Source organism: Triticum dicoccoides, chromosome 7B (assembly GCF_002162155.2).
Source record: "Triticum dicoccoides isolate Atlit2015 ecotype Zavitan chromosome 7B, WEW_v2.0, whole genome shotgun sequence".
NCBI lineage: Eukaryota > Viridiplantae > Streptophyta > Magnoliopsida > Poales > Poaceae > Triticum > Triticum dicoccoides.
The window spans coordinates 642,745,552-642,764,623 of NC_041393.1; the positions used below are offsets into that span (position 1 = coordinate 642,745,552).

Below are 19,072 nucleotides of genomic sequence, written 5' to 3' on the forward strand. Positions count from 1 at the left end.
GAAGCACTGCTGGATATGTCATCGTCGTGTGTATTCTGTTCGTTGGTTCGTTCGTTCTGATGATGCTTTCTAGCTGCTAAAACATTTACTTGCATCCTTTAGCACATACGGAGTACTCCTACATATATGAACAACTGAACACGGATGCACAGAGCAGAACCTGCAGAACGAAGTTGGAGTGATCACATGACTCTGACACTCCATCTCTCTCGAGACGCACACTGAATTCAAACAAATTGTGTCACACCCATTAAAAAAAATCACTCTTTAAGAAAATGGTAATCCGTAAAAGCTTCTCACAAGCAAAGCTAAGGAGCTCTCGCGTACTATTTTCTCATTTCCCTATATATTCCTGTGTGGCTACTTAAGGAGTAAAGTAAAACACAACAACCATCTCTGCACTCTGCTTTTCTGGTGTGATTTTGTAGGCTCAGACCTATATATAATGCTTTACACTCAAGAAACCAGGTATTTTATGTCAAACTGCTAGACTAACTATACCCATGGCCAAGCGGCATGTTGCCTGCCTCCGATGCAAAGGCCAGGAAGATCTTCTCCCGTGTATCTATTCTTGCCACCATTATATGATTCCGAGGTCCGACGAGCTATGTCTACTGCGCAGAGCAAAGCTAGCTATTCACACATTTGGATCACCGCTCGTCTTGATCTGCAGAAACCGATAGCGAGAGCGGTGGTAAGCACGGGTATAAAGATCAGTTAATGTTCTCACTAGAGAAAAAAGAGAAGCGATGGCGTGGATCTCTGATATTTTTCGGTAACAAACCTGGATGATCAGACGATGTGCACACCGGATTGTGGAGGTTGCCCTTGTTGCTGCCTATCACCGCTGTTCTCGCTCACGGCGTTACTCCCAGACTCTGGATGCTGCCCTTCGTTCGCAGGCTGAGGCTGCGTCTGAGCTAACCGCTGGCTCCTCCTAGATCTCCACCTCATGCCCTCCACTAGCAGTGAGTTCGTACTGATAGCGATCCCGAACCCGGTGAATGATGAGAGTAGGACCGCAAGGACTGCATTCACTTTTAGCTGCAAGTTTAGTGATAAACATTAAGAGGTGCTGTAAACGCGTTGTATCTGCATCGGATGTAATTATGGGAAGAAGCTTCATACCACATTGTAAAAGATATGAGCAAACAGGATCACGATAGCAAACTGGAAGGATGCATAGGCCCATAGGTAGCTCTTGGTCACTGAAGGAGCAAAGAAGATTCGGATTATAATGTTGACAAGAAGTCCACTACATAACAGATAAATAACCCTAAGCAAATTGGCACAACAGTCCGACTGCAGCACTACTGGAACCGAATGTGCCACCATTGACACTTAATATACACTCATGATTTACTCATTTTTTTCAGCAAACTCAACACTAATTTGAGTTAGAAATTGGAAGGCGCAGTAGTAAAACACTAGAATTTTGGTCTTTCACTGCATGCACAACACTGAAGAGCCTGTTTACTATCTCAAATTCTCAATAAAATATCTAGTGTTCGTCATGCTGGAAATGCTTCTTACAGTAGCAAAAATGGCCCAAATAATAGAGTATTCTTACTTACCCATAGTGGATGCTATCATGGAAGAAAGGAGGCCCAACACACATGAGAAAGGCAATGAAATTGCCAGTGCACGTGACTGCAAATCAGTAACCTGTTCCAGTGAAAGAGTAGATGCAATTTAGATGGCTTTCACAGAACTGGAGAAAAGGTTGAGTTACATTCAAGTGAACTGGTAAAGAAACAAGCAAGGAACACATACCAGAAGTTGTTCCAAGAAACAGAAGTAGGCAAGCATGCTAACCATCACTAAAATTGGAATGTCCTGCCAAAATCTGCAAGAAACTGGAAGTATCAGATTTTGCCAAACATGCAAACTCATCAATCAATATTTGCTGTTTTCTACTCCCTCCGTGCCATAATATAAGAGCGTTTTTCACACTAGTGTAGTGTAAAAAACGCTCTTATATTATGGGACGGAGGGAGTAACTTCTAAGAGTAGATCAATCACAAAAATTACTGGAAAATACATTTGAAGTTAGTTTTCCCTTCTCTGTTTCAGAAAGTGCACATAACCAGGAGAAAACAGTAGCATTCCTACCTATCAATCCAGATAGCATTGAACCTAAAAGTACTCTGTATTTGCGAACCAAATTATTCTCTCAAGCATTCGTACCTGTACTGTTGAGCTGCTCTTTGCTGAGCACCGTTTGCTAGTCGCCTGGTAACGGTTTGAGTCGGAATTCTCATCAGAGTCACAGGCAGATTCTTAACTTCTTGTCTGCAGACATCACATATCTTGTTACCCTTGATGCTAAACCATTTGACAGCACAATCTTGGTGCGCGAGGGCAAGCTCTCCTTTGCAGCTGCACTCCATTTTAAGTGTCTCTCCGCCTTCGTTGAGTTCAACAAAACAAATTCTGCAGACTGCCTCTTCTTCAGGAATATCTTCACCTCCATCTTCAGGACCTGACAAGGACGACTGGAATGAACAAATGCTGCTTCCGGAAGGAAACGGTTTGGTCTAAGAAAATACCAGAGTAAAGATTTAAAGAGAGTAGATACCGTCAGCTGTTTCTTCAATGACATCAGTTGGTACAACTGTATCAGCTGGAACAGGTCGCGGAGTTGCTGGAATCACACGGATGACACCCAGTGAATCTGCTCTCCTCAAACTCCTGTTTTTACGATTTCCTGGTACTGAAAGTGATCGCCTAATTTGTGCTTGAACTTCTTGTTTCTGACAACATCATAAAACATACATTTTAAAAAATAGGACCTTTGCAAAATTGCAATTTGCTTAAGACAGTGCAAGACCTCATTTCCAACTGGCCTGTGTAAAAGGTATATAATCTCGCATTTATCTGGATACAGCAGAAAATATGTATGTACTTACAGATGTAGTTGGGTGGTCGACTATCTGAATTCCCGGAGAAGCTTTATCAGAGGTTCCAACAGGTGTGACTGGCAAAGAATAGGTACGTTTTGCCGATAATGAGTTAATGACCTTTCTGAAAGAGAAAGATCCTGGTTGAGTTGGATTATCCAGCGACCCTTCCGACGCCGTCCCAGGAAGTAGGAGGATTGTCCGGTCACCTTCCTGTGCTGAATTCCTTAACCTGAAACTCTGCTGCTTGATAGATGACTTTGGTCTAGCTGAGTTAGGCCTTGGTGGCAGTCCGGCTCTTGTCGAACTGGGGCTGGCGGATATATTAATCCTCGTTGAAGTAGGTATATGGTTATCCAAGGTCCTTGTTGGTATTTGCAAAGAAAGGTTTGGCCGTCGCGAATTCTGCCCCTGTGCACTTTGGGCAGTGTCATCCTGGTCTTGTGCCTACATGGTCAAGCAAAGAACGAAATTAAATTGAGCTTGTAAAACTAATGGAATAGAAAGAAGAGCAAGACATCGAAAGATGTGAGAGACGCATCACGATTCTTGAGCCGATACACTTAACATCAAGCTCAGGGCACTCATCTTATAGGTTGTAAACACATGGGCTAGCAACATCAGATGTTCTCTTTCAGTGATCTTCCACACAGTCTAGAACTCCAAATTCAGTAACTCAGACACTGATAAGAAACACGAATCTGAGGAGTGTGACAACACCTTCACCATGACCCATGAGTCTACAGAGGAGCATGGCTTAAAATAAAACACCTACCCGAATGATCATACCATTTGTAATGCTAATAACTGAAAGCTGGTCCTCTGTTCCTAAGGCAACAATGTATCCAGCTGTTTTTTTTTTCTTTTCTTTTTGTGATGAACAATTTATCCACAGCTAACTATGCAGAACAATCGCACTAGTAGCCACATGGACACAAATCGAGCAAGCCGTTTCAGTGTCGCAAATTCTTGAGAAACTGTCAGGAAACCTGATAACAGACGCTAGCTACTGCTATAGTTGTAGGTCATGTGAGGACAGTGACAGACGGGCATGGAAACCATGGTAGGCACACACAGGGCCCGTCTACCACAATTGAGGAAAGCCGCTTTGGTTAAAGGAAAATATCAAGAAACAGATCGATCCTCCACTAGCAATTGAACTCGCCACGACAGAAAAAAGGGAAATCAAAGGAGCGCCGAAAGATCCGCGATTCACCGCCGAAGCTCGCATCTCCCGATGAAGCAGGAGCAGGCGAAATTAAGCGAACACCGAATTATCCGCAGAGTTTAACGGGAAACAGAGCCGAGCAATCAGGACTCGTAGATGGTAAACGAACGGCAGCACAGGCACGAGCAGTCAGCAGAGCGCCGCAGAATTCACGCAGAGAAAGCAACGGAGGTAGTGGAGGCCGGGGTGTAGAAGAGCGGGGGTGGTCGGGATCTCACCGCGCGGTCGCCGGAGCGTGGCGGCGGCGGCCCGTCGGCGCGGTCCATGGGCGCCGTCGCGGACAATTCGATGCGGTGCCTTTGGCGCAGAGCGAGACGGGGGCGATAGAGAGTGAGGGACGAATCGTGGGGAAGGAAAGAAGGAAGGAGGTGTGGCGTTGTCGTTGGGAAGCAGCTGCACTGCTGCTGCGGAGGCTCGGGTAGGCAGGGGAAGTCCGGCGGAAGCAGAGCTTTGCGGGTGGGACTGGGCGGCCCCTTTTTCCTGTTTCGCCCTCGGGTTTCCTACTTATCGAAGAAAACTAGAGCCACCACACACCCACCTCTCGCTCTCGACTCTCGGCAGGCAAACTTGTCTCAGAAAACAGAAAAAGTCTCAGCAGTCAGCAACCAAACTACTCCTAAGCGGCAATCTTTCTTTAAAGAAGCAATATACTGCTCAATAAAGTACACGGAAGAGTACATGACACTGTTCAGAACGTGCTCATAAGTACAGTCGCGGGTTGTACGTATTCCTTCATTCTGAAGCAAGCAACCTATAATGCAATGTATTGTAGTCGAGCTGCATGGTCTGGATCCTCAGTTGGTAAGCAGAGAGAGTAGTACTGCTAGTATTGTTGTCCACTCAAGGTTGGGTTCGTAGACTATAGCGCAGCCGTCAAATCTCGGAGCCACGCCAGTGGATTGTGCAACGATAATTCAAAAGAAAAAGTGGGTCGTACAGTGGCTGAAATGCCTTTGGTCGAAAATGACCCGCGGTCTGTAGCCTGTTCCCGTGGCCGTGGGAAAGAGGCGCGAGGTGTGTGAGCCGAGAAAAGCGGCCGCCTCTCCGCATCCGCTGCCACGGGCGCCGGAGAAATCCTTGGACCGCTGCCTGCGAGACTACTACCTGTGCGTGCGCCGCTGCCACGGAAGCGAACGGCCCGCGAGCGGCGGATCGCAATCGCATGGCGGGGGTTGGGCTCGGACGCTCGCGTTGGCCGCGCCGCGCCGCGCCGCCGTTCTTGAACGGCGGCGTCCGAGCGACCATAATCTAGTGACCGGAGTAGTACTGTACAAACAAACTGCCACTCCCTCCAAGAAACAGACTGCCTTTCTCTGTCCGCCGTGCGATCGAACTGGCCAAAACAGTGGCCTCTTACTTTGATCTTTTCTTCCCGGGACGACGGACGGATCGGCTTTGGATCGCGCTTTACGCGACAGTGGCCGCTTACTCGGACAGCGGGCGCTCCCCCGTCTAGTCTAGCTTAATCAGCCGCTTATTCGGCAAGGTTTAGAGATAAGTTTATTGCCAGCCGCCCATTGTGGAGCCTGACGAGCACCGCCGCTTTGAATAGTGACGCGGACACACTGCAGTGACATGGACAACCGGGCATATGCGTATACCGACACGCATGAAGGAGTGCGCTTTTTCTCGTTTGGGAGCGTATCATTGACAGTGACAACTGATTAACACGAAATCTATGGATCACTAGCTAGGTGAGTCGATCGGGTCATCAGCGTTTTCTGGAACACCGTGACGTCTGGGCAATTACCTTGGTTGCATCGGTGGTCGTTTCCATGCGGAACCATCCAACTGAAACTACGGTTTATATTTTACTTTTCGTTATAGAAAATTTATACAATAAATACTAATAAGAAGTTTTTTTTTTGCGGGGAAAATACTAATAAGAAGTTAATAAAAGGGTTTAAGCTTCATGCATTTGCTCATGGAGTCGTTGGTTACAAATGTTATGCATGTGTTTGATTGGTGTGCTTACAATTTCTCAATGCGTGATGTAACTTGAAAAGGTTAAATAAAAAATAATACGTATGATATAGATTGAAATTGAGGGAGCGTAATATTGTATAAAACCACTTGAGTATGAAATGGAGCGTAATAAAAAACAATTCCATGGAGCATAATATTGTATGAAATTGAGGGAGTGTAATATTGAGGGAGCGTGATGTAACTTGAGTATAATATGATTATATAAAATGTTTTCGAAGATGCGTCAAATTGGTTTTGTCCTTTAAAGTTGTGATTTATTATCTCAATTAAGCACTAAAAATACTATCATATGCTAACTCAATAAAATATATGAATAAATATAAATTAATGAAACCCGAATGTATCCTGGGCCAGTTGTAGCCTCTGCTATCAAGAGTAGTGAGTTTATAATATAAAAAATCTTCTGGTATTTAAATTTAACCGTGTTAATATGAATGGAATAACAAAATCATTTCACTGGAATATCAACGAAATAGGAAATGCATTTATTGAGTGATAAATAAATAAGTTATTTTTATTAATGTCGTTATTTATGATATCTTGGTATTTTCAATCTCAAAATTTATACACCCTCCATCCCAAAATAAGTGTCTCAACTTTGTACTAACCTTAATACAAAGTTGTACTAAAGTCGAGACACTTATTTTGGGACGAAGGGAGTACAATATATTAGTCCATGACTAAATAACATCCAGTAGAAATGAAGACATGTTGTATTATAATCTTCAACAAGAACATCCGACGATAATATTTTCTACCTTATGTTGTACATGAACAAACTACATGAAAAAATAAAATATATATTTGTTCATAATAAAATTAAATGGCAGCACACGATGCACCGAAAACCACGGTGATAGATGTGTTTTCTAATAATAGTTAAATGACTCGTTGTTAAAAAAATAAAAATTGCAATGCAAACTGATATTTCGTACAACAAATGTCCTCAAGAGCATAACGAACCAATCACATATTGTAATAAGATACAGTCGGAACGAAATATTATACTAAATAAACAAACATGACAATCAACAATAAGGAGACAACATTGTGAAATAATTACAATGGCTTGATATACCAATTACACAATGGATACCATTGAAGGTGGAGATCTGGACGAAGATAATGCATCATATGTTTCCTTGGTGTTGACAATACATACACAAGTTCTCTCGGTGGAGATGGTGGAATCAAAAAATCTAGCCCCTACGGGTGAAGGAGTGCCTTTTCTGTATTGCCGCCATGATAAAATCTATCGAATTTTTGATTAAGATTGCAGGGCAAGACATACACATGGTAGAAAGGGCGTCCAAGAGGGGCCACTAGGTGCTCGAGTAGCGCACCCCATGGCTAGGCGATCCATGAGTATTGTGCTTGCACTTTGAGCTTTAGCCCGAGGTTCCAGTCTATCTGCCAGGTTCAGTTCATCGTGAAAGTTCAACATTATTTTCCCATATGAAAAGGAAAGTGGAGACGGAGAATGATTTGTGGTACACTGTCTTATGCAACAGGGTGGTGACACGCAACTTCATATGTGTTACTCCAGCCTCCACCATATTATGACCATATGAGACTAGAAGTTGCACAACTATCATACGATTCAATATGTTTGTTGAGATTTTCTAGTTTTTTTTAGATTCTCCAGGGTTAACTCAGTTCCATTTCATATATTAAGTCATAAGAATGACCACAGTTCTCCAATAGTTCAATTAAGGGAATAAAAATGTAGCACTCGCATAAAGTACTATTTATGTGCCTTTGAGCTCATCTATATCTATCTATACCACGCGGTCACCCCTCAAAAAACGCATTCCACATCCGAATACCTCAAAACCATATTACTACATGCAACGTGCAACATAATCTAAGCGGAGCTCGTCCGGTTCCGCTCCCCGCTCGCCCGGCTCCGGCCTGGCCATGTCTGGCGGCCGGTTGCGCTTCTCAGAGTGTTGGTCCAGTCGCCGACAAGGTAGGGTAGGGCATGGGACACGAGCCGGCTCACGTGACTCAAGGCGTCGTCGTCTCCCATGCCCTACTCTTCCTCGTCGCAGCCCGGAACCCGAACGGTGCCGGTGGACGTCAGATCGATGAGGGATCCGTCTGGGGACGAGCCACCGACGTTCACCACGATGCGGTTGCGACGCCCGGACTGATGCGCCATACGGGGCACCGAAGAATGCAACTCTACCTCGCCGACGTTCGCCGCCGCGAGGGCTGCCACCGCATCCCGCGCCTGATGCCTTGCACGGCGGGCACGCCGTGCCATGGCCTCATGGGACGATGGTGCATCCCGAATATCGGCCCACTGTCGGTGTCAAAACCAGCAGATCTCGGGTAGGGGGTCCCAAGCTGTGTGTCCTAGGATCGATGGGTAACATGAGACGAGAGACACGGTGTTTACCCAGGTTCGGGCCCTCTCTAAGAGGTAGAACCCTACTCCTGCTCGATTATATTCGATGTGTATGATTACAGAGTTTATCTACCTCGAGATCATATTTTGTGGTCTAAAACCTAAGGGTATGATGAATAATGTCATAATCATCTATCGACTAGCCAGGCCCTGGCTTATATAATGTACCAGAAGCCTAGGATAACAAGAGTCCTAGTCGAATACGTTGGTGGAGAGGAGTCCTTGTCTTGATCACCAAGTCTTGTGGAACCTTCCTCGTGTATGCATCGGCTTTCCGAACTGGCCCATGAGTGAACGGCCATGGGGGTCCTCGGCCCAATCCCACTGATCGGGAGACGACGTGGTGAGTACCCCTTTGTCCAGGACACCGTTAGTAGCACCCTGAACCGGTCTTCAAGTTGGAGACGCTCCTCAATTCTTCCGAACTGTTCTTCATCTTCTGTCGTCGTTCTTGAAAACTGATTCAACAAATCTTCTCATCTTCGATCTTGAGGATCGCCAAAGTGAATCCGAAGAACTTACACGTCGGGTATCCGAGGAGCCCATTTAAGTTATCGGCCTTTATCAATGCCTTGTTATTTTTTACGCCACACCTTGGGTTCGAAGTGTTTCTCGTGCGGCAGTGTCCTCTTGCAGCCGAGAACCAATGCCGAACTGCATTCGAGGTATCTTTTGCAGCCGAGAACCAACGCTGGACCGCTTCCGAGCTCCAACGCTAGAATGTATCCGAGCTCCAACGCCGGAGTGTATCTGATGTGTCATAGATTACCTCGGTCTTGAAAAAGTTAAAAGGGTTCAAACGAGCTTAATGCCGGAGATGCCCTCTATGGAGCCAGCCACTTGCAACCGAGCTTTATGCCGGACTACTCCCGAGGTATATTTTGCAGTCGAGCACCAACACCAGACTATATCCGAGGTGGTGCACCACCTCAGCCATGGGCTGGTTTTTATGAAATTAATTCCGATTTGTGCAATGTATTTTCTGCCGAGATGTATAGCCAGTAGCCCTCAAGGTGCGTGTTGGCCTAATATCCGGGATGCGCCTAAAGGATAAAATCAAACCGCTGACCCCAGTAGCCCCTGAGACTCACGTCGATTCGTGAAATCGGCCTGAGGATCAATTCCCATGTCGGTAGCATACTTAGGAATAGAAATGCGGTGTAATATATTAGAAGAAATAGTGATCGGCGAACGGGCCTTTGAGAGAGGGTCTTGAGAAGTTGCCGTAATATATTAGCTTGATGCCGGATAGGTCCAGATGGTACCTATTGTTGTCCAAAGACACGTTTGCCCATAGTTCGGTCAAGCCGAACACCGAGCACTTTGAATTTTCTGCATTGAATAGGTAATGCAGTAGCCCCCGAGACACTGGTCGGGTGGCAACATGTTGTCTACTACACAACCTTCTTCTTGTAGATGTTGTTGGGCCTAAAAGTGCATAGATTTGTAGGACAATAGCAAATTTCCCTCAAGTGGATGACCTAAGGTTTATCAATCCGTGGGAGGCATAGGATGAAGATGGTCTCTCTCAAACAACCCTGCAACCAAATAACAAAGAGTCTCTTGTGTCCCCAACACATCCAATACAATGGTAAATTGTATAGGTGCACTAGTTCGGCGAAGAGAAGGTGATACAAGTGCAATATGGATAGTAGATAAAGGTATTTGTAATCTGAAATTATAAAAACAGCAAGGTAGCGAGTGATAAAAGTGAGCACAAACGGTATTGCATTGATAGGAAACAAGGCCTAGGGTTCATACTTTCACTAGTGCAAGTTCTCTCAACAATAATAACATAGATAGATCATATAACAATCCCTCAGCATGCAACAAAGAGTCACTCTAAAGCCACTAATAGCGGAGAACAAACGAAGAGATTATGGTAGGGTACGAAACCACCTCAAAGTTATCCTTTTTGATCTATCTATTCAAGAGCTCGTAGTAAAATAACATGACGCTATTCTTTCCGCTCAATATATCATAGAGTTCATACTAGAATAACACCTTAAGACACAAATCAACCAAAACCCTAATGTCACCTAGATACTCCATTGTCACCTCAAGTATCCGTGGGCATGATTATACGATATGCACCACACAATCTCAGATTCATCCAACCAACACAAAGTACTTCAAAGAGTGCCCCAAAGTATCTATCGGAGAGTCAAGAAAACATGTGCCAACCCCTATGCATAGGTTCATGGGCGGAACCCGCAAGTTGGTCACCAAAACATACATCAAGTGGCACGTGAAATCCCATTGTCACCATAGATAAGCACGGCAAGACATACATCAAGTGTTCTTAACTAAAGACTCAATCCGATAAGGTAACTTCAAAAGGAAAACTCAATCCATTACAAGAGAGTAGAGGGGGAGAAACATCATAAGATCCAACTATAATAGCAAAGCTCGTGATATATCAAGATCGTGCCATAGAGAGAACATGAGAGAGAGAGATCAAACACATAGCTACTTGTACATACCCTCAGCCCCGAGGGTGAACTACTCCCTCCTCGTCATGGATAGCATCGGGATGATGAAGATGGCCACCGGTGAGGGATCCCCCCTCCGGCAGGGTGCCGGAACGGGCTCTCGAGAGGTTTTTGGTGGCTATAGAGGCTTGCGGCGGTGGAACTCCCGATCTATCTTCTTCCTGGATGTTTTTAGGGTACGTGGGACTATATAGGCGAAAGAAGTCAGTCGGGAGGTGCTCGAGGGGCCCACGAGACAAGGGGGCGCGCCCAGTACAGGGGGCGCACCCTCCTATCTCCTGGCCTCCTCCAGACTCTTCTGACGTGAACTCCAAGTCTCCTGGGTGATATTCTTCCAAAAAATCACGCTGCCGAAGGTTTCATTCCGTTTGGACTCCATTTGATATTCCTTTTTTTCGAGATACTGAAATAGGCAATAAAACAACAATATGGGCTGGGCTTCCGGTTAATAGGTTAGTCCCAAAAGTAATATAAAAGTGTATAATAAAGCCCGTAATCATTCAAAACAGATAATAAAATAGCATGAATGCTTCATAAATTATAGATACGTTGGAGATGTATCAGCATCCCAAGCTTAATTCCTACTCGTCCTCGAGTAGGTAAATGATAAAAGAAAGAATTTATGAAGTGTGAATGCTAGAAGGCGCACAAGTTTGATCAATGATAATTACAATCACCTTTTCTAGCATGATTATATGTCATAACAGTAGTTCATCTCATAAAACTTTTCACGAACAAGTAACAAGCTATTCACATGTTAAAGCATAGATCATAAACTTTCTTGAAACCTAGCATACTTCATTCTTAGTCATCAAACAATTGCAATTCATCTTATTTTCAGGAATAACAAACTCCACATACTAAACTACCATAAAGTCTTCTACAATTGCTAACACTAACGCAATACTAACGGTTATGGAGTTTTAATCGGACACTGAGAAAGATAGGGGCTTATAGTGTTGCCTCCCAACGTATTCACCTTTGGGTGATGTGAACAATAATAGTTCATGCTAACTTACATCCAATTGGATATATATATCAGGATCACCCCAACACAAAGTGCTTGCCAAAGGATAAAATGAAAAAGGGAAAGGTGAAGATCACCTTGACTCTTGCATAAAGTAAAAGACATAAAGTAAAAGATAGGCCCTTCGCAGAGGGAAGCAGAGGTTGTCATGCGCTTTTAGGGTTGGATACACAAAATCTTAATGCGAAAGAACGTCACTTTATATTGCCCCTTGTATATGGACCTTTATTATGCAGTTCGTCGCTTTTATTGCTTCCATAACAAGATCATACAAAGCTTATTTTCTCCGCACTAATAAGTCATGCATATTTAGAGAGCAATTTTTATTTCTTGCACCGATGACAACTTACTTGAAGGATCTTACTCAATCCATAGGTAGGTATGGTGGAATCTCATGGCAAAAACTGGGTTTAAGGATAATTGGAAGCACAAGTAGTATCTCTACTTGGTGCAAGGAATTTTGGCTAGCATGAGGGGGGGAAGGCAAGCTCAACATGTTTGAATGATCCATGACAATATACTTTAACTGAGATGTGAGAAAAACATAACCCATTACGTTGTCTTCCTTGTCCAACATCAACTCTTTAGCCTGTCATACTTAATGAGTGCTCACAATTATAAAAGATGTCTATGATAGTATATTTATATGTGAAATCTCTCTTCCTTCAATATTCTTTCATGAATTGTTCAAATGACCAATACAATGCTTGCTAACCTTCAATAAATTTACAACCTCTACTTCTTAGATGTGAAGTCATTACTCCCCATGGGATAAGCAAACAAGACATATATAATTTCAGATTTATGACAATCAACTCATTCAACAATTTACTCATAGAATATAAGTGAAGCACACGAGTAAATGACAAGCTACTCCAAAAAGATATAAGTGAAGATCAATGAGTAGCTAAATAATTATGTAACTACGTGAAGACTCTCTCCCAATAAAGAATTTCAGATCTTGGTATTTATTCAAACGGAAAGCAAAGCAAAATAAAATTACATTGCAAGGATATCACAACTCATGTGAAGAAGCAAAAACTTAGGCTCAACCGATACTAACCGGTGATTGTTTGAAGAAGAAAGGTGGGATGCCTACCGGGGCATCCCCAAGCTTAGATGCTTGAGACTTCTTGAAATATTATCTTGGGGTGCCTTGGGCATCTCCAAGCTTGAACTTTTGTGTCTCCTTAATTCCTCTCATATCATGGTTTCTCTTTTTATCAAAAGCTTCATCCACAACAAACTCAACAAGAACTTGTGAGATAGGTTAGTATAAACCAATGCGAAACCTTATCATTTTCTACTGTAACAAATCACTTAAATTATTATTCAACATTGCATATGAAATGTGTCTGCATATTTAATACTCCTATCCTCAAATAGAATCATTAAACAAGCAAACATACGCAAACAATGCAAACATAACAGCAATCTGCCAAAACAGTACAGTCTGTAAAGAATGCAAGAGTATCAATACTTACCTAACTCCAAAAATTATGAGAGAAAATTTCCACTGTAGTAAATTTATCAGAGTTCAATATGCAAAAAATTTCAACATTATACAATTCTCTGAATTTTTTAGGGAATTTTTCCAACAGCGGTAAACTTTCTGTTTTCAAACAGCAACATGCATAATAGCAAAATAAGCATGGTAGAGGCTATCCTTGACATTTTTATTGAAAATAAAGATGCAAAACATTATTCTAAATAACAGCAAGAAAATACTAACAAAAGAAAATGACACTCCAAGCAAAACACATATCATGTGGTGAATAAAAATATAGCTCCAAGTAAGGTTACCGATGAACGAAGACGAAAGAGGGGATGCCTTCCGGGGCATCCCCAAGCTTAGACTCTTGGTTGTCCTTGAATATTATCTTGGGGTGCCTTGGGCATCCCCAAGCTTAGGCTCTTTCCACTCCTTATTCCGTAGTCCATCAAAACTTCACCCAAAACTTGAAAGCTTTAACCACACAAAACTCAACACAAAACTCGTAAGCTCCGTTAGTATAAGAAAATAAAACCACCACTTAGGTACTGTAATGAACTCATTCTAAATTCATATTGGTGTAATATCTACTATAATCCAACTTCTCTATGGTTCATACCCTCTGATACTACTCATAGATTCATCAAAATAAGCAAACACCACATAGAAATCAGAATCTGTCAAAAACAGAACAGTCTGTAGTAATCTGTATCAAACGTATACTTATGGAACTCAAAAAATCCTGAAATAAATTTCTGGACCTGAGTAATTTGTCTATTAATCATCTGCAAAAAGAATCAACCTAAAATCTTTCTCCAGTAAAAAATGGCAGCTAATATCGTGAACACAAAAGTTTCTGTTTTTTACAGCAAGATCATATAGACTTCACCCAAGTCTTCCCAAAGGTTCTACTTGGCACTTTATTGAAACAAAAGCTATAAAACATGATTACTACAGTAGCATAATCATGTGAAAACATAAAAACAGTAAGGATAAATATTGGGTTGTCTCCCAACAAGCGCTTTTCTTTAATGCCTTTTTAGCTAGGCATGATGGAGGCAATGATGCTCACATAAAAGATAATAATTGAAACATAAAGGGAGCATCATGAAGCATATGACTAGCACATTTAAGTCTAACCCACTTCCTATGCATAGGGATTTTGTGAGCAAACAACTTATGGGAATGATAATCAACTAGCATAGGAAGGTAAAACAAGCATAACTTCAAAATTTTAAGCACATAGAGAGGAAACTTGATATTATTGCAATTCCTACAAGCACATGTTCCTCCCTCGTAATAATTTTTAGTAGCATCATGAATGAATTCAACAATATAACCAGCACCTAAAGCATTCTTTTCATGATCTACAAGCATAGAAAATTTACTACTCTCCACATAAGCAAATTTCTTCTCATGCATGAATAGTAGTGGGAGCAAACTCAACAAAATAATTATCATGTGAGGCATAATCCAATTGAAAACTAAAATCACGATGACAAGTTTCATGGTTATCATTATTCCTAATAGCATACAACTCATCACAATAATCATCATAGATAGCAACTTTGTTCTCATAATCAATTGGAACCTCTTCCAAAATAGTGGAATCATCACTAAATAAAGTTGACACTCTTCCAAATCCACTTTCATATTCATCACAATAAGATTCAACATCCTCCAAAATAGTGGGATCACTACTTCCTCAAGTTGACACTCTTCCAAACCCACTTTCATCAATATAATCATCATAAATAGGAGGCATGCTTTCATCATAATAAATATTCTCATCAAAGCTTGGGGTCCAAAAAATATCATATTCATCAAACCTAGCTTCCCCAAGCTTGTGGCTTTGCATATCATTAGCATCATGGATATTCAAGGAATTCATACTAACAACATTGCAATCATGCTCATCATTCAAAGATTTAGTATCAAACATTCTATAGATTTCTTCTTCTAGCACTTGAGCACAATTTTCCTTTTCATCATACTCACGAAAGATATTAAAAAGATGAAGCGTATGAGACAAACTTAACTCCATTTTTTGTAGTTTTCTTTTATAAACTAAACTAGTGATAAAAAAGAAACAAAAAGATTCGATTGCAAGATCTGAAGATATACCTTCAAGCACTCACCTCCCCGGCAACGGCGCCAGAAAAGAGCTTGATGTCTACTACACAACCTTCTTCTTGTAGACGTTGTTGGACCTGCAACTGCACAGGTTTGTAGGACAGTAGCAAATTTCCCTCAAGTGGATGACCTAAGGTTTATCAATCCGTGGGAGGTGTAGGATGAAGATGGTCTCTCTCAAACAACCCTACAACCAAATAACAAAGAGTCTCTTGTGTCCCCAACACACCCAATGCAATGGTAATTTGTATAGGTGCACTACTTCGGCGGAGAGATAGTGATACAAGTGCAATATGGATATAGGTTTTTGTAATCTGGAATTACAAAAACAGCAAGGTAACTAATGATAAAAGTGAGCTTAAATGGTATTTCAATGGTAGGAAACAAGGCTTAATGTTCATACTTTCACTAGTGCAAGTTCTCTCAACAATAATAACATAGATAGATCATATAACAATCCCTCAACATGCAACAAAGAGTCACTCCAAAGCCACTAATAGCGGAGAACAAACGAAGAGATTATGGTAGGGTACGAAACCACCTCAAAGTTATCCTTTTTGATCTATCTATTCAAGAGCTCGTAGTAAAATAACATGAAGCTTGTTACACCCGGATAATTAGGCTATAGTAATCCCACATTACTGATGCCACGTCACCTCGATTATTGTTGCTAATCTCGCGTTAGTTCGAAACCGGTTCGAATTCAAATGCAAAATCAAGCAAACAATAAAATATTTTCAAATATTAAAACTAAAATGTTGGGGTGTTGCCAAATAATGCATAGGTAATTATTGTGGAGAAAACAATTTTTTAGAAAGTGCCTAAATATTTTAAAGTGAAATAAAACAGAAAAGAAAAATAAAGAAAAGAAAAGGAAAAGACCCCCCCCCCACTGGGCCAGGCGGCCCAGCTCACAGGCCAAACCGGCCCACCTGGCCCAGCTTGCCTACCGCCGGCCCAGCCCCCCTGCCTTGTCTCCCTTCCTGTTCCCCCGACCCGGGTGGGAACAGGGGCGCGTCGCCACCAGACCCCCTCGCCGGCGACGACGAGAGGATAAGGCCGCCACATCTTCTCCTCCTCGGTCCCTCCTCCCACTCGCCCCGCTCCCTCCCTCGGTTCCTGCGCCCTCCCCTCAGATCCACCGCGCTCCTCCCTCGTTCCCCACCACAACCGAGCGCTGCCATGGCCTCGCCGCCGTAGAACTCGCGGCCACCGCGACCTTCAAGCCTCTCCGACGTGTCTGCTCGCTCCATCTCACTCGACTACGCCTCCCCGACGAGACGCAGGATGCCGAGCGCCCATGAACGTTGCCCCGGCCTTGTCTTCTTCCTCGGATCCCCGGCGTCTCCGACGAGCGCCGTCGACTCTGCAGCTCCTAAACCCCCAAGGGCCTTTCGTGTGTGCCGCTCGGTGAGATCCACCCCCTCCTGCTCTCCGTTAGCTCCCTCGCACGCCCTAGCTAGCTGCCGCCGAAGTACCCGAGCGCCCCGCCGCGGATCTCGTTGTCGACGAGTCTCCGATGACCAAATGGTCATGGGCCCATGCCGGTTACACTCATCACGCCCCGTAGATCCTCCCCAACCTCTCCATTCTTCGCTAGCTCCCCCGAGCTCCACTCTCCTCGAGCTCCCAAACGCGTCGCGGCACGCGCTCGTCGCCGGCAGCCGTCTGGTGACCCTTCTGGTCCCGGGCTTGTGCCGTTGTGCTTGCATGCGCACGTAGGCCTCGCCCCGCCCTTCTGTTTGCCCAATAGCACGCCGCATCGCCCATCCCCCTCACGGCCGAACTCCGGCGTCCGCCTCTCCGTTGGCCGGCGATAGCTTTGGCGACCTCGGGACGAACCACCACCACCACTAGATGTTCCTCTTCGCGCTTGTTCGAACGAGCCCAGGCGCGCACGGATCCGTGCCCTGTGCGCAAATTCCGGTGAACTCCGGCGGGTCGGCGCCGCGCTTTTGGTTGCCGATGGCGAGAGCCTGCCCTGCTGACCTGGCACCTCGGGTCCCACCACCTGGGCCACCGATTGGTGGGCCCAGGTCCCCCTGTTGACCAGTTGACTGAGTCAACTGCTGACTGGGCCGCCCCTGTCTCACTGACCTATCGGCCCCACCTTAATAAACAAATAAAAATAAATAGATAATTTGCTAATTAATTAAATAAATTAATTAAACACTAACCTCTCACTGACTACTGGGCCCCACCTACTAATTAACCCATTTAGTTAGGTTAAACCCCCCTGTTAGTGTCCTGAAAATGACATGTGGGTCCCACTGGACCCACCTGTCTGGTTTGACTGGTCAACCGACCAGTTGACCTGCTGACATCACTCTGATGTCATGCCTGCGTCATCATTCACTGTTTTGGATAATGTTGGATTTAAATAAATAATTAAAATCAGAAAATGATTTAATTAGAAAATCATATCTTTTAATCCGTATCTCGGATGAAAAATACTTTCTACATTATAGTTGCTCAGAACGACGAGACGAATCCGGATACGCAGCCCGTTCGTCCGCCACACATCCCTAGCATAGCAAACACGCAACTTTCCCCCTCCGGTTCATCTGTCCGAAAACGTGAAATACCGGGAATACTTTCCCGGATGTTTCCCCCTTCGCCGGTATCACCTACTACCGCGATTGGACACACTTAGCATCAGGCTTTGTCATGTCATGCATCGCCATGCATTTGTTTGCATTGTATTTATTGTTTCTTCCCCCTCTTCTCTCCGGTAGACTACGAGACTGACGCTGCTGCTGGTACCCCGATCGACTACGGTGTTGACGACCCCTCCTTGCCCGAGCAACTAGGCAAGCCCCCCCTTGATCACCAGATATCGCCTATTCTCCTCTATACTGCTTACATTAGAGTAGCATAGCATGTTACTGCTTTCCGTTAATCCTATTCTGATGCATAGCCTGACATTGTTGCTACATCTGTTGATACCTTACCTGCAATCCTAAAAACTTAGTATAGGATGCTAGTTTATCATCTGTGGCCCTACATTCTTGTCGGTCTGCCTTGCTATACTATCGGGCTGTGATCACTCGGGAGGTGATCACGGGTATATACTATAATATATACATACTATACAGATGGTGACTAAGGTCCGGTTGGCTCGTTGAGTACCCGCAAGTGATTCCGATGTGGGGGCTGGAAGGACAGGTGGCTCCATCCCGGTAGAGGTGGGCCTAGGTTCCCGACGGCCCCCGACTGTTACTTTGAGGCGGAGCGACAGGGCAGGTTGAGACCACCTAGGCGAGAGGTGGGCCTGGCCCTGGTCGGCGTCCGCGGTTACTTCATAATAACACGCTTAACGAGATCTTGGTATTTGATATGAGTCTGGCCACTGGCCTATACGCACTAACCAACTACGCGGGAAAGATATGGGCACTCGACATCGT

The 19,072-nt window shown here is 44.0% G+C and overlaps 1 protein-coding gene across 2 annotated transcripts; it reads right to left on the minus strand.

Annotated features, from left to right (window-relative positions):
- Positions 1 to 207: 207 nt before the first annotated feature.
- On the minus strand, positions 208 to 4,589 carry LOC119337948. 2 transcript variants are annotated; one of them, XM_037610227.1, is made up of 9 exons: positions 4,347 to 4,589; positions 2,910 to 3,347; positions 2,579 to 2,753; positions 2,188 to 2,482; positions 1,774 to 1,846; positions 1,575 to 1,665; positions 1,129 to 1,208; positions 785 to 1,044; positions 208 to 667 (listed from the first exon to the last, which is right to left on the minus strand). In XM_037610227.1, exons 1-8 carry the CDS (start codon positions 4,392 to 4,394, stop codon positions 793 to 795), a joined length of 1,452 nt encoding a protein of 483 aa, XP_037466124.1. In that variant the 5' UTR covers positions 4,395 to 4,589; the 3' UTR covers positions 208 to 667; positions 785 to 792. The 2 variants fall into 2 exon arrangements, with proteins under 2 accessions (XP_037466124.1, XP_037466125.1); XM_037610228.1 differs by lacking the exon at positions 208 to 667 and having other exon boundaries at positions 826 to 1,028.
- Positions 4,590 to 19,072: the final 14,483 nt, after the last annotated feature.

What these genes read in the sequence shown, in the direction of transcription:
- LOC119337948 (XM_037610227.1), bottom strand. Translation starts at nt 4,394, where the DNA reads ATGGACCGCGCCGACGGGCCGCCGCCGCCACGCTCCGGCGACCGCGCG. An exon ending in TCGACCACCCAACTACATCT is followed by an intron (nt 2,754 to 2,909) that starts GTAAGTACATAC and finishes TGATGTTGTCAG; the next exon opens with AAACAAGAAGTTCAAGCACA. An exon ending in CTCATATCTTTTACAATGTG is followed by an intron (nt 1,045 to 1,128) that starts GTATGAAGCTTC and finishes CTAAACTTGCAG; the next exon opens with CTAAAAGTGAATGCAGTCCT.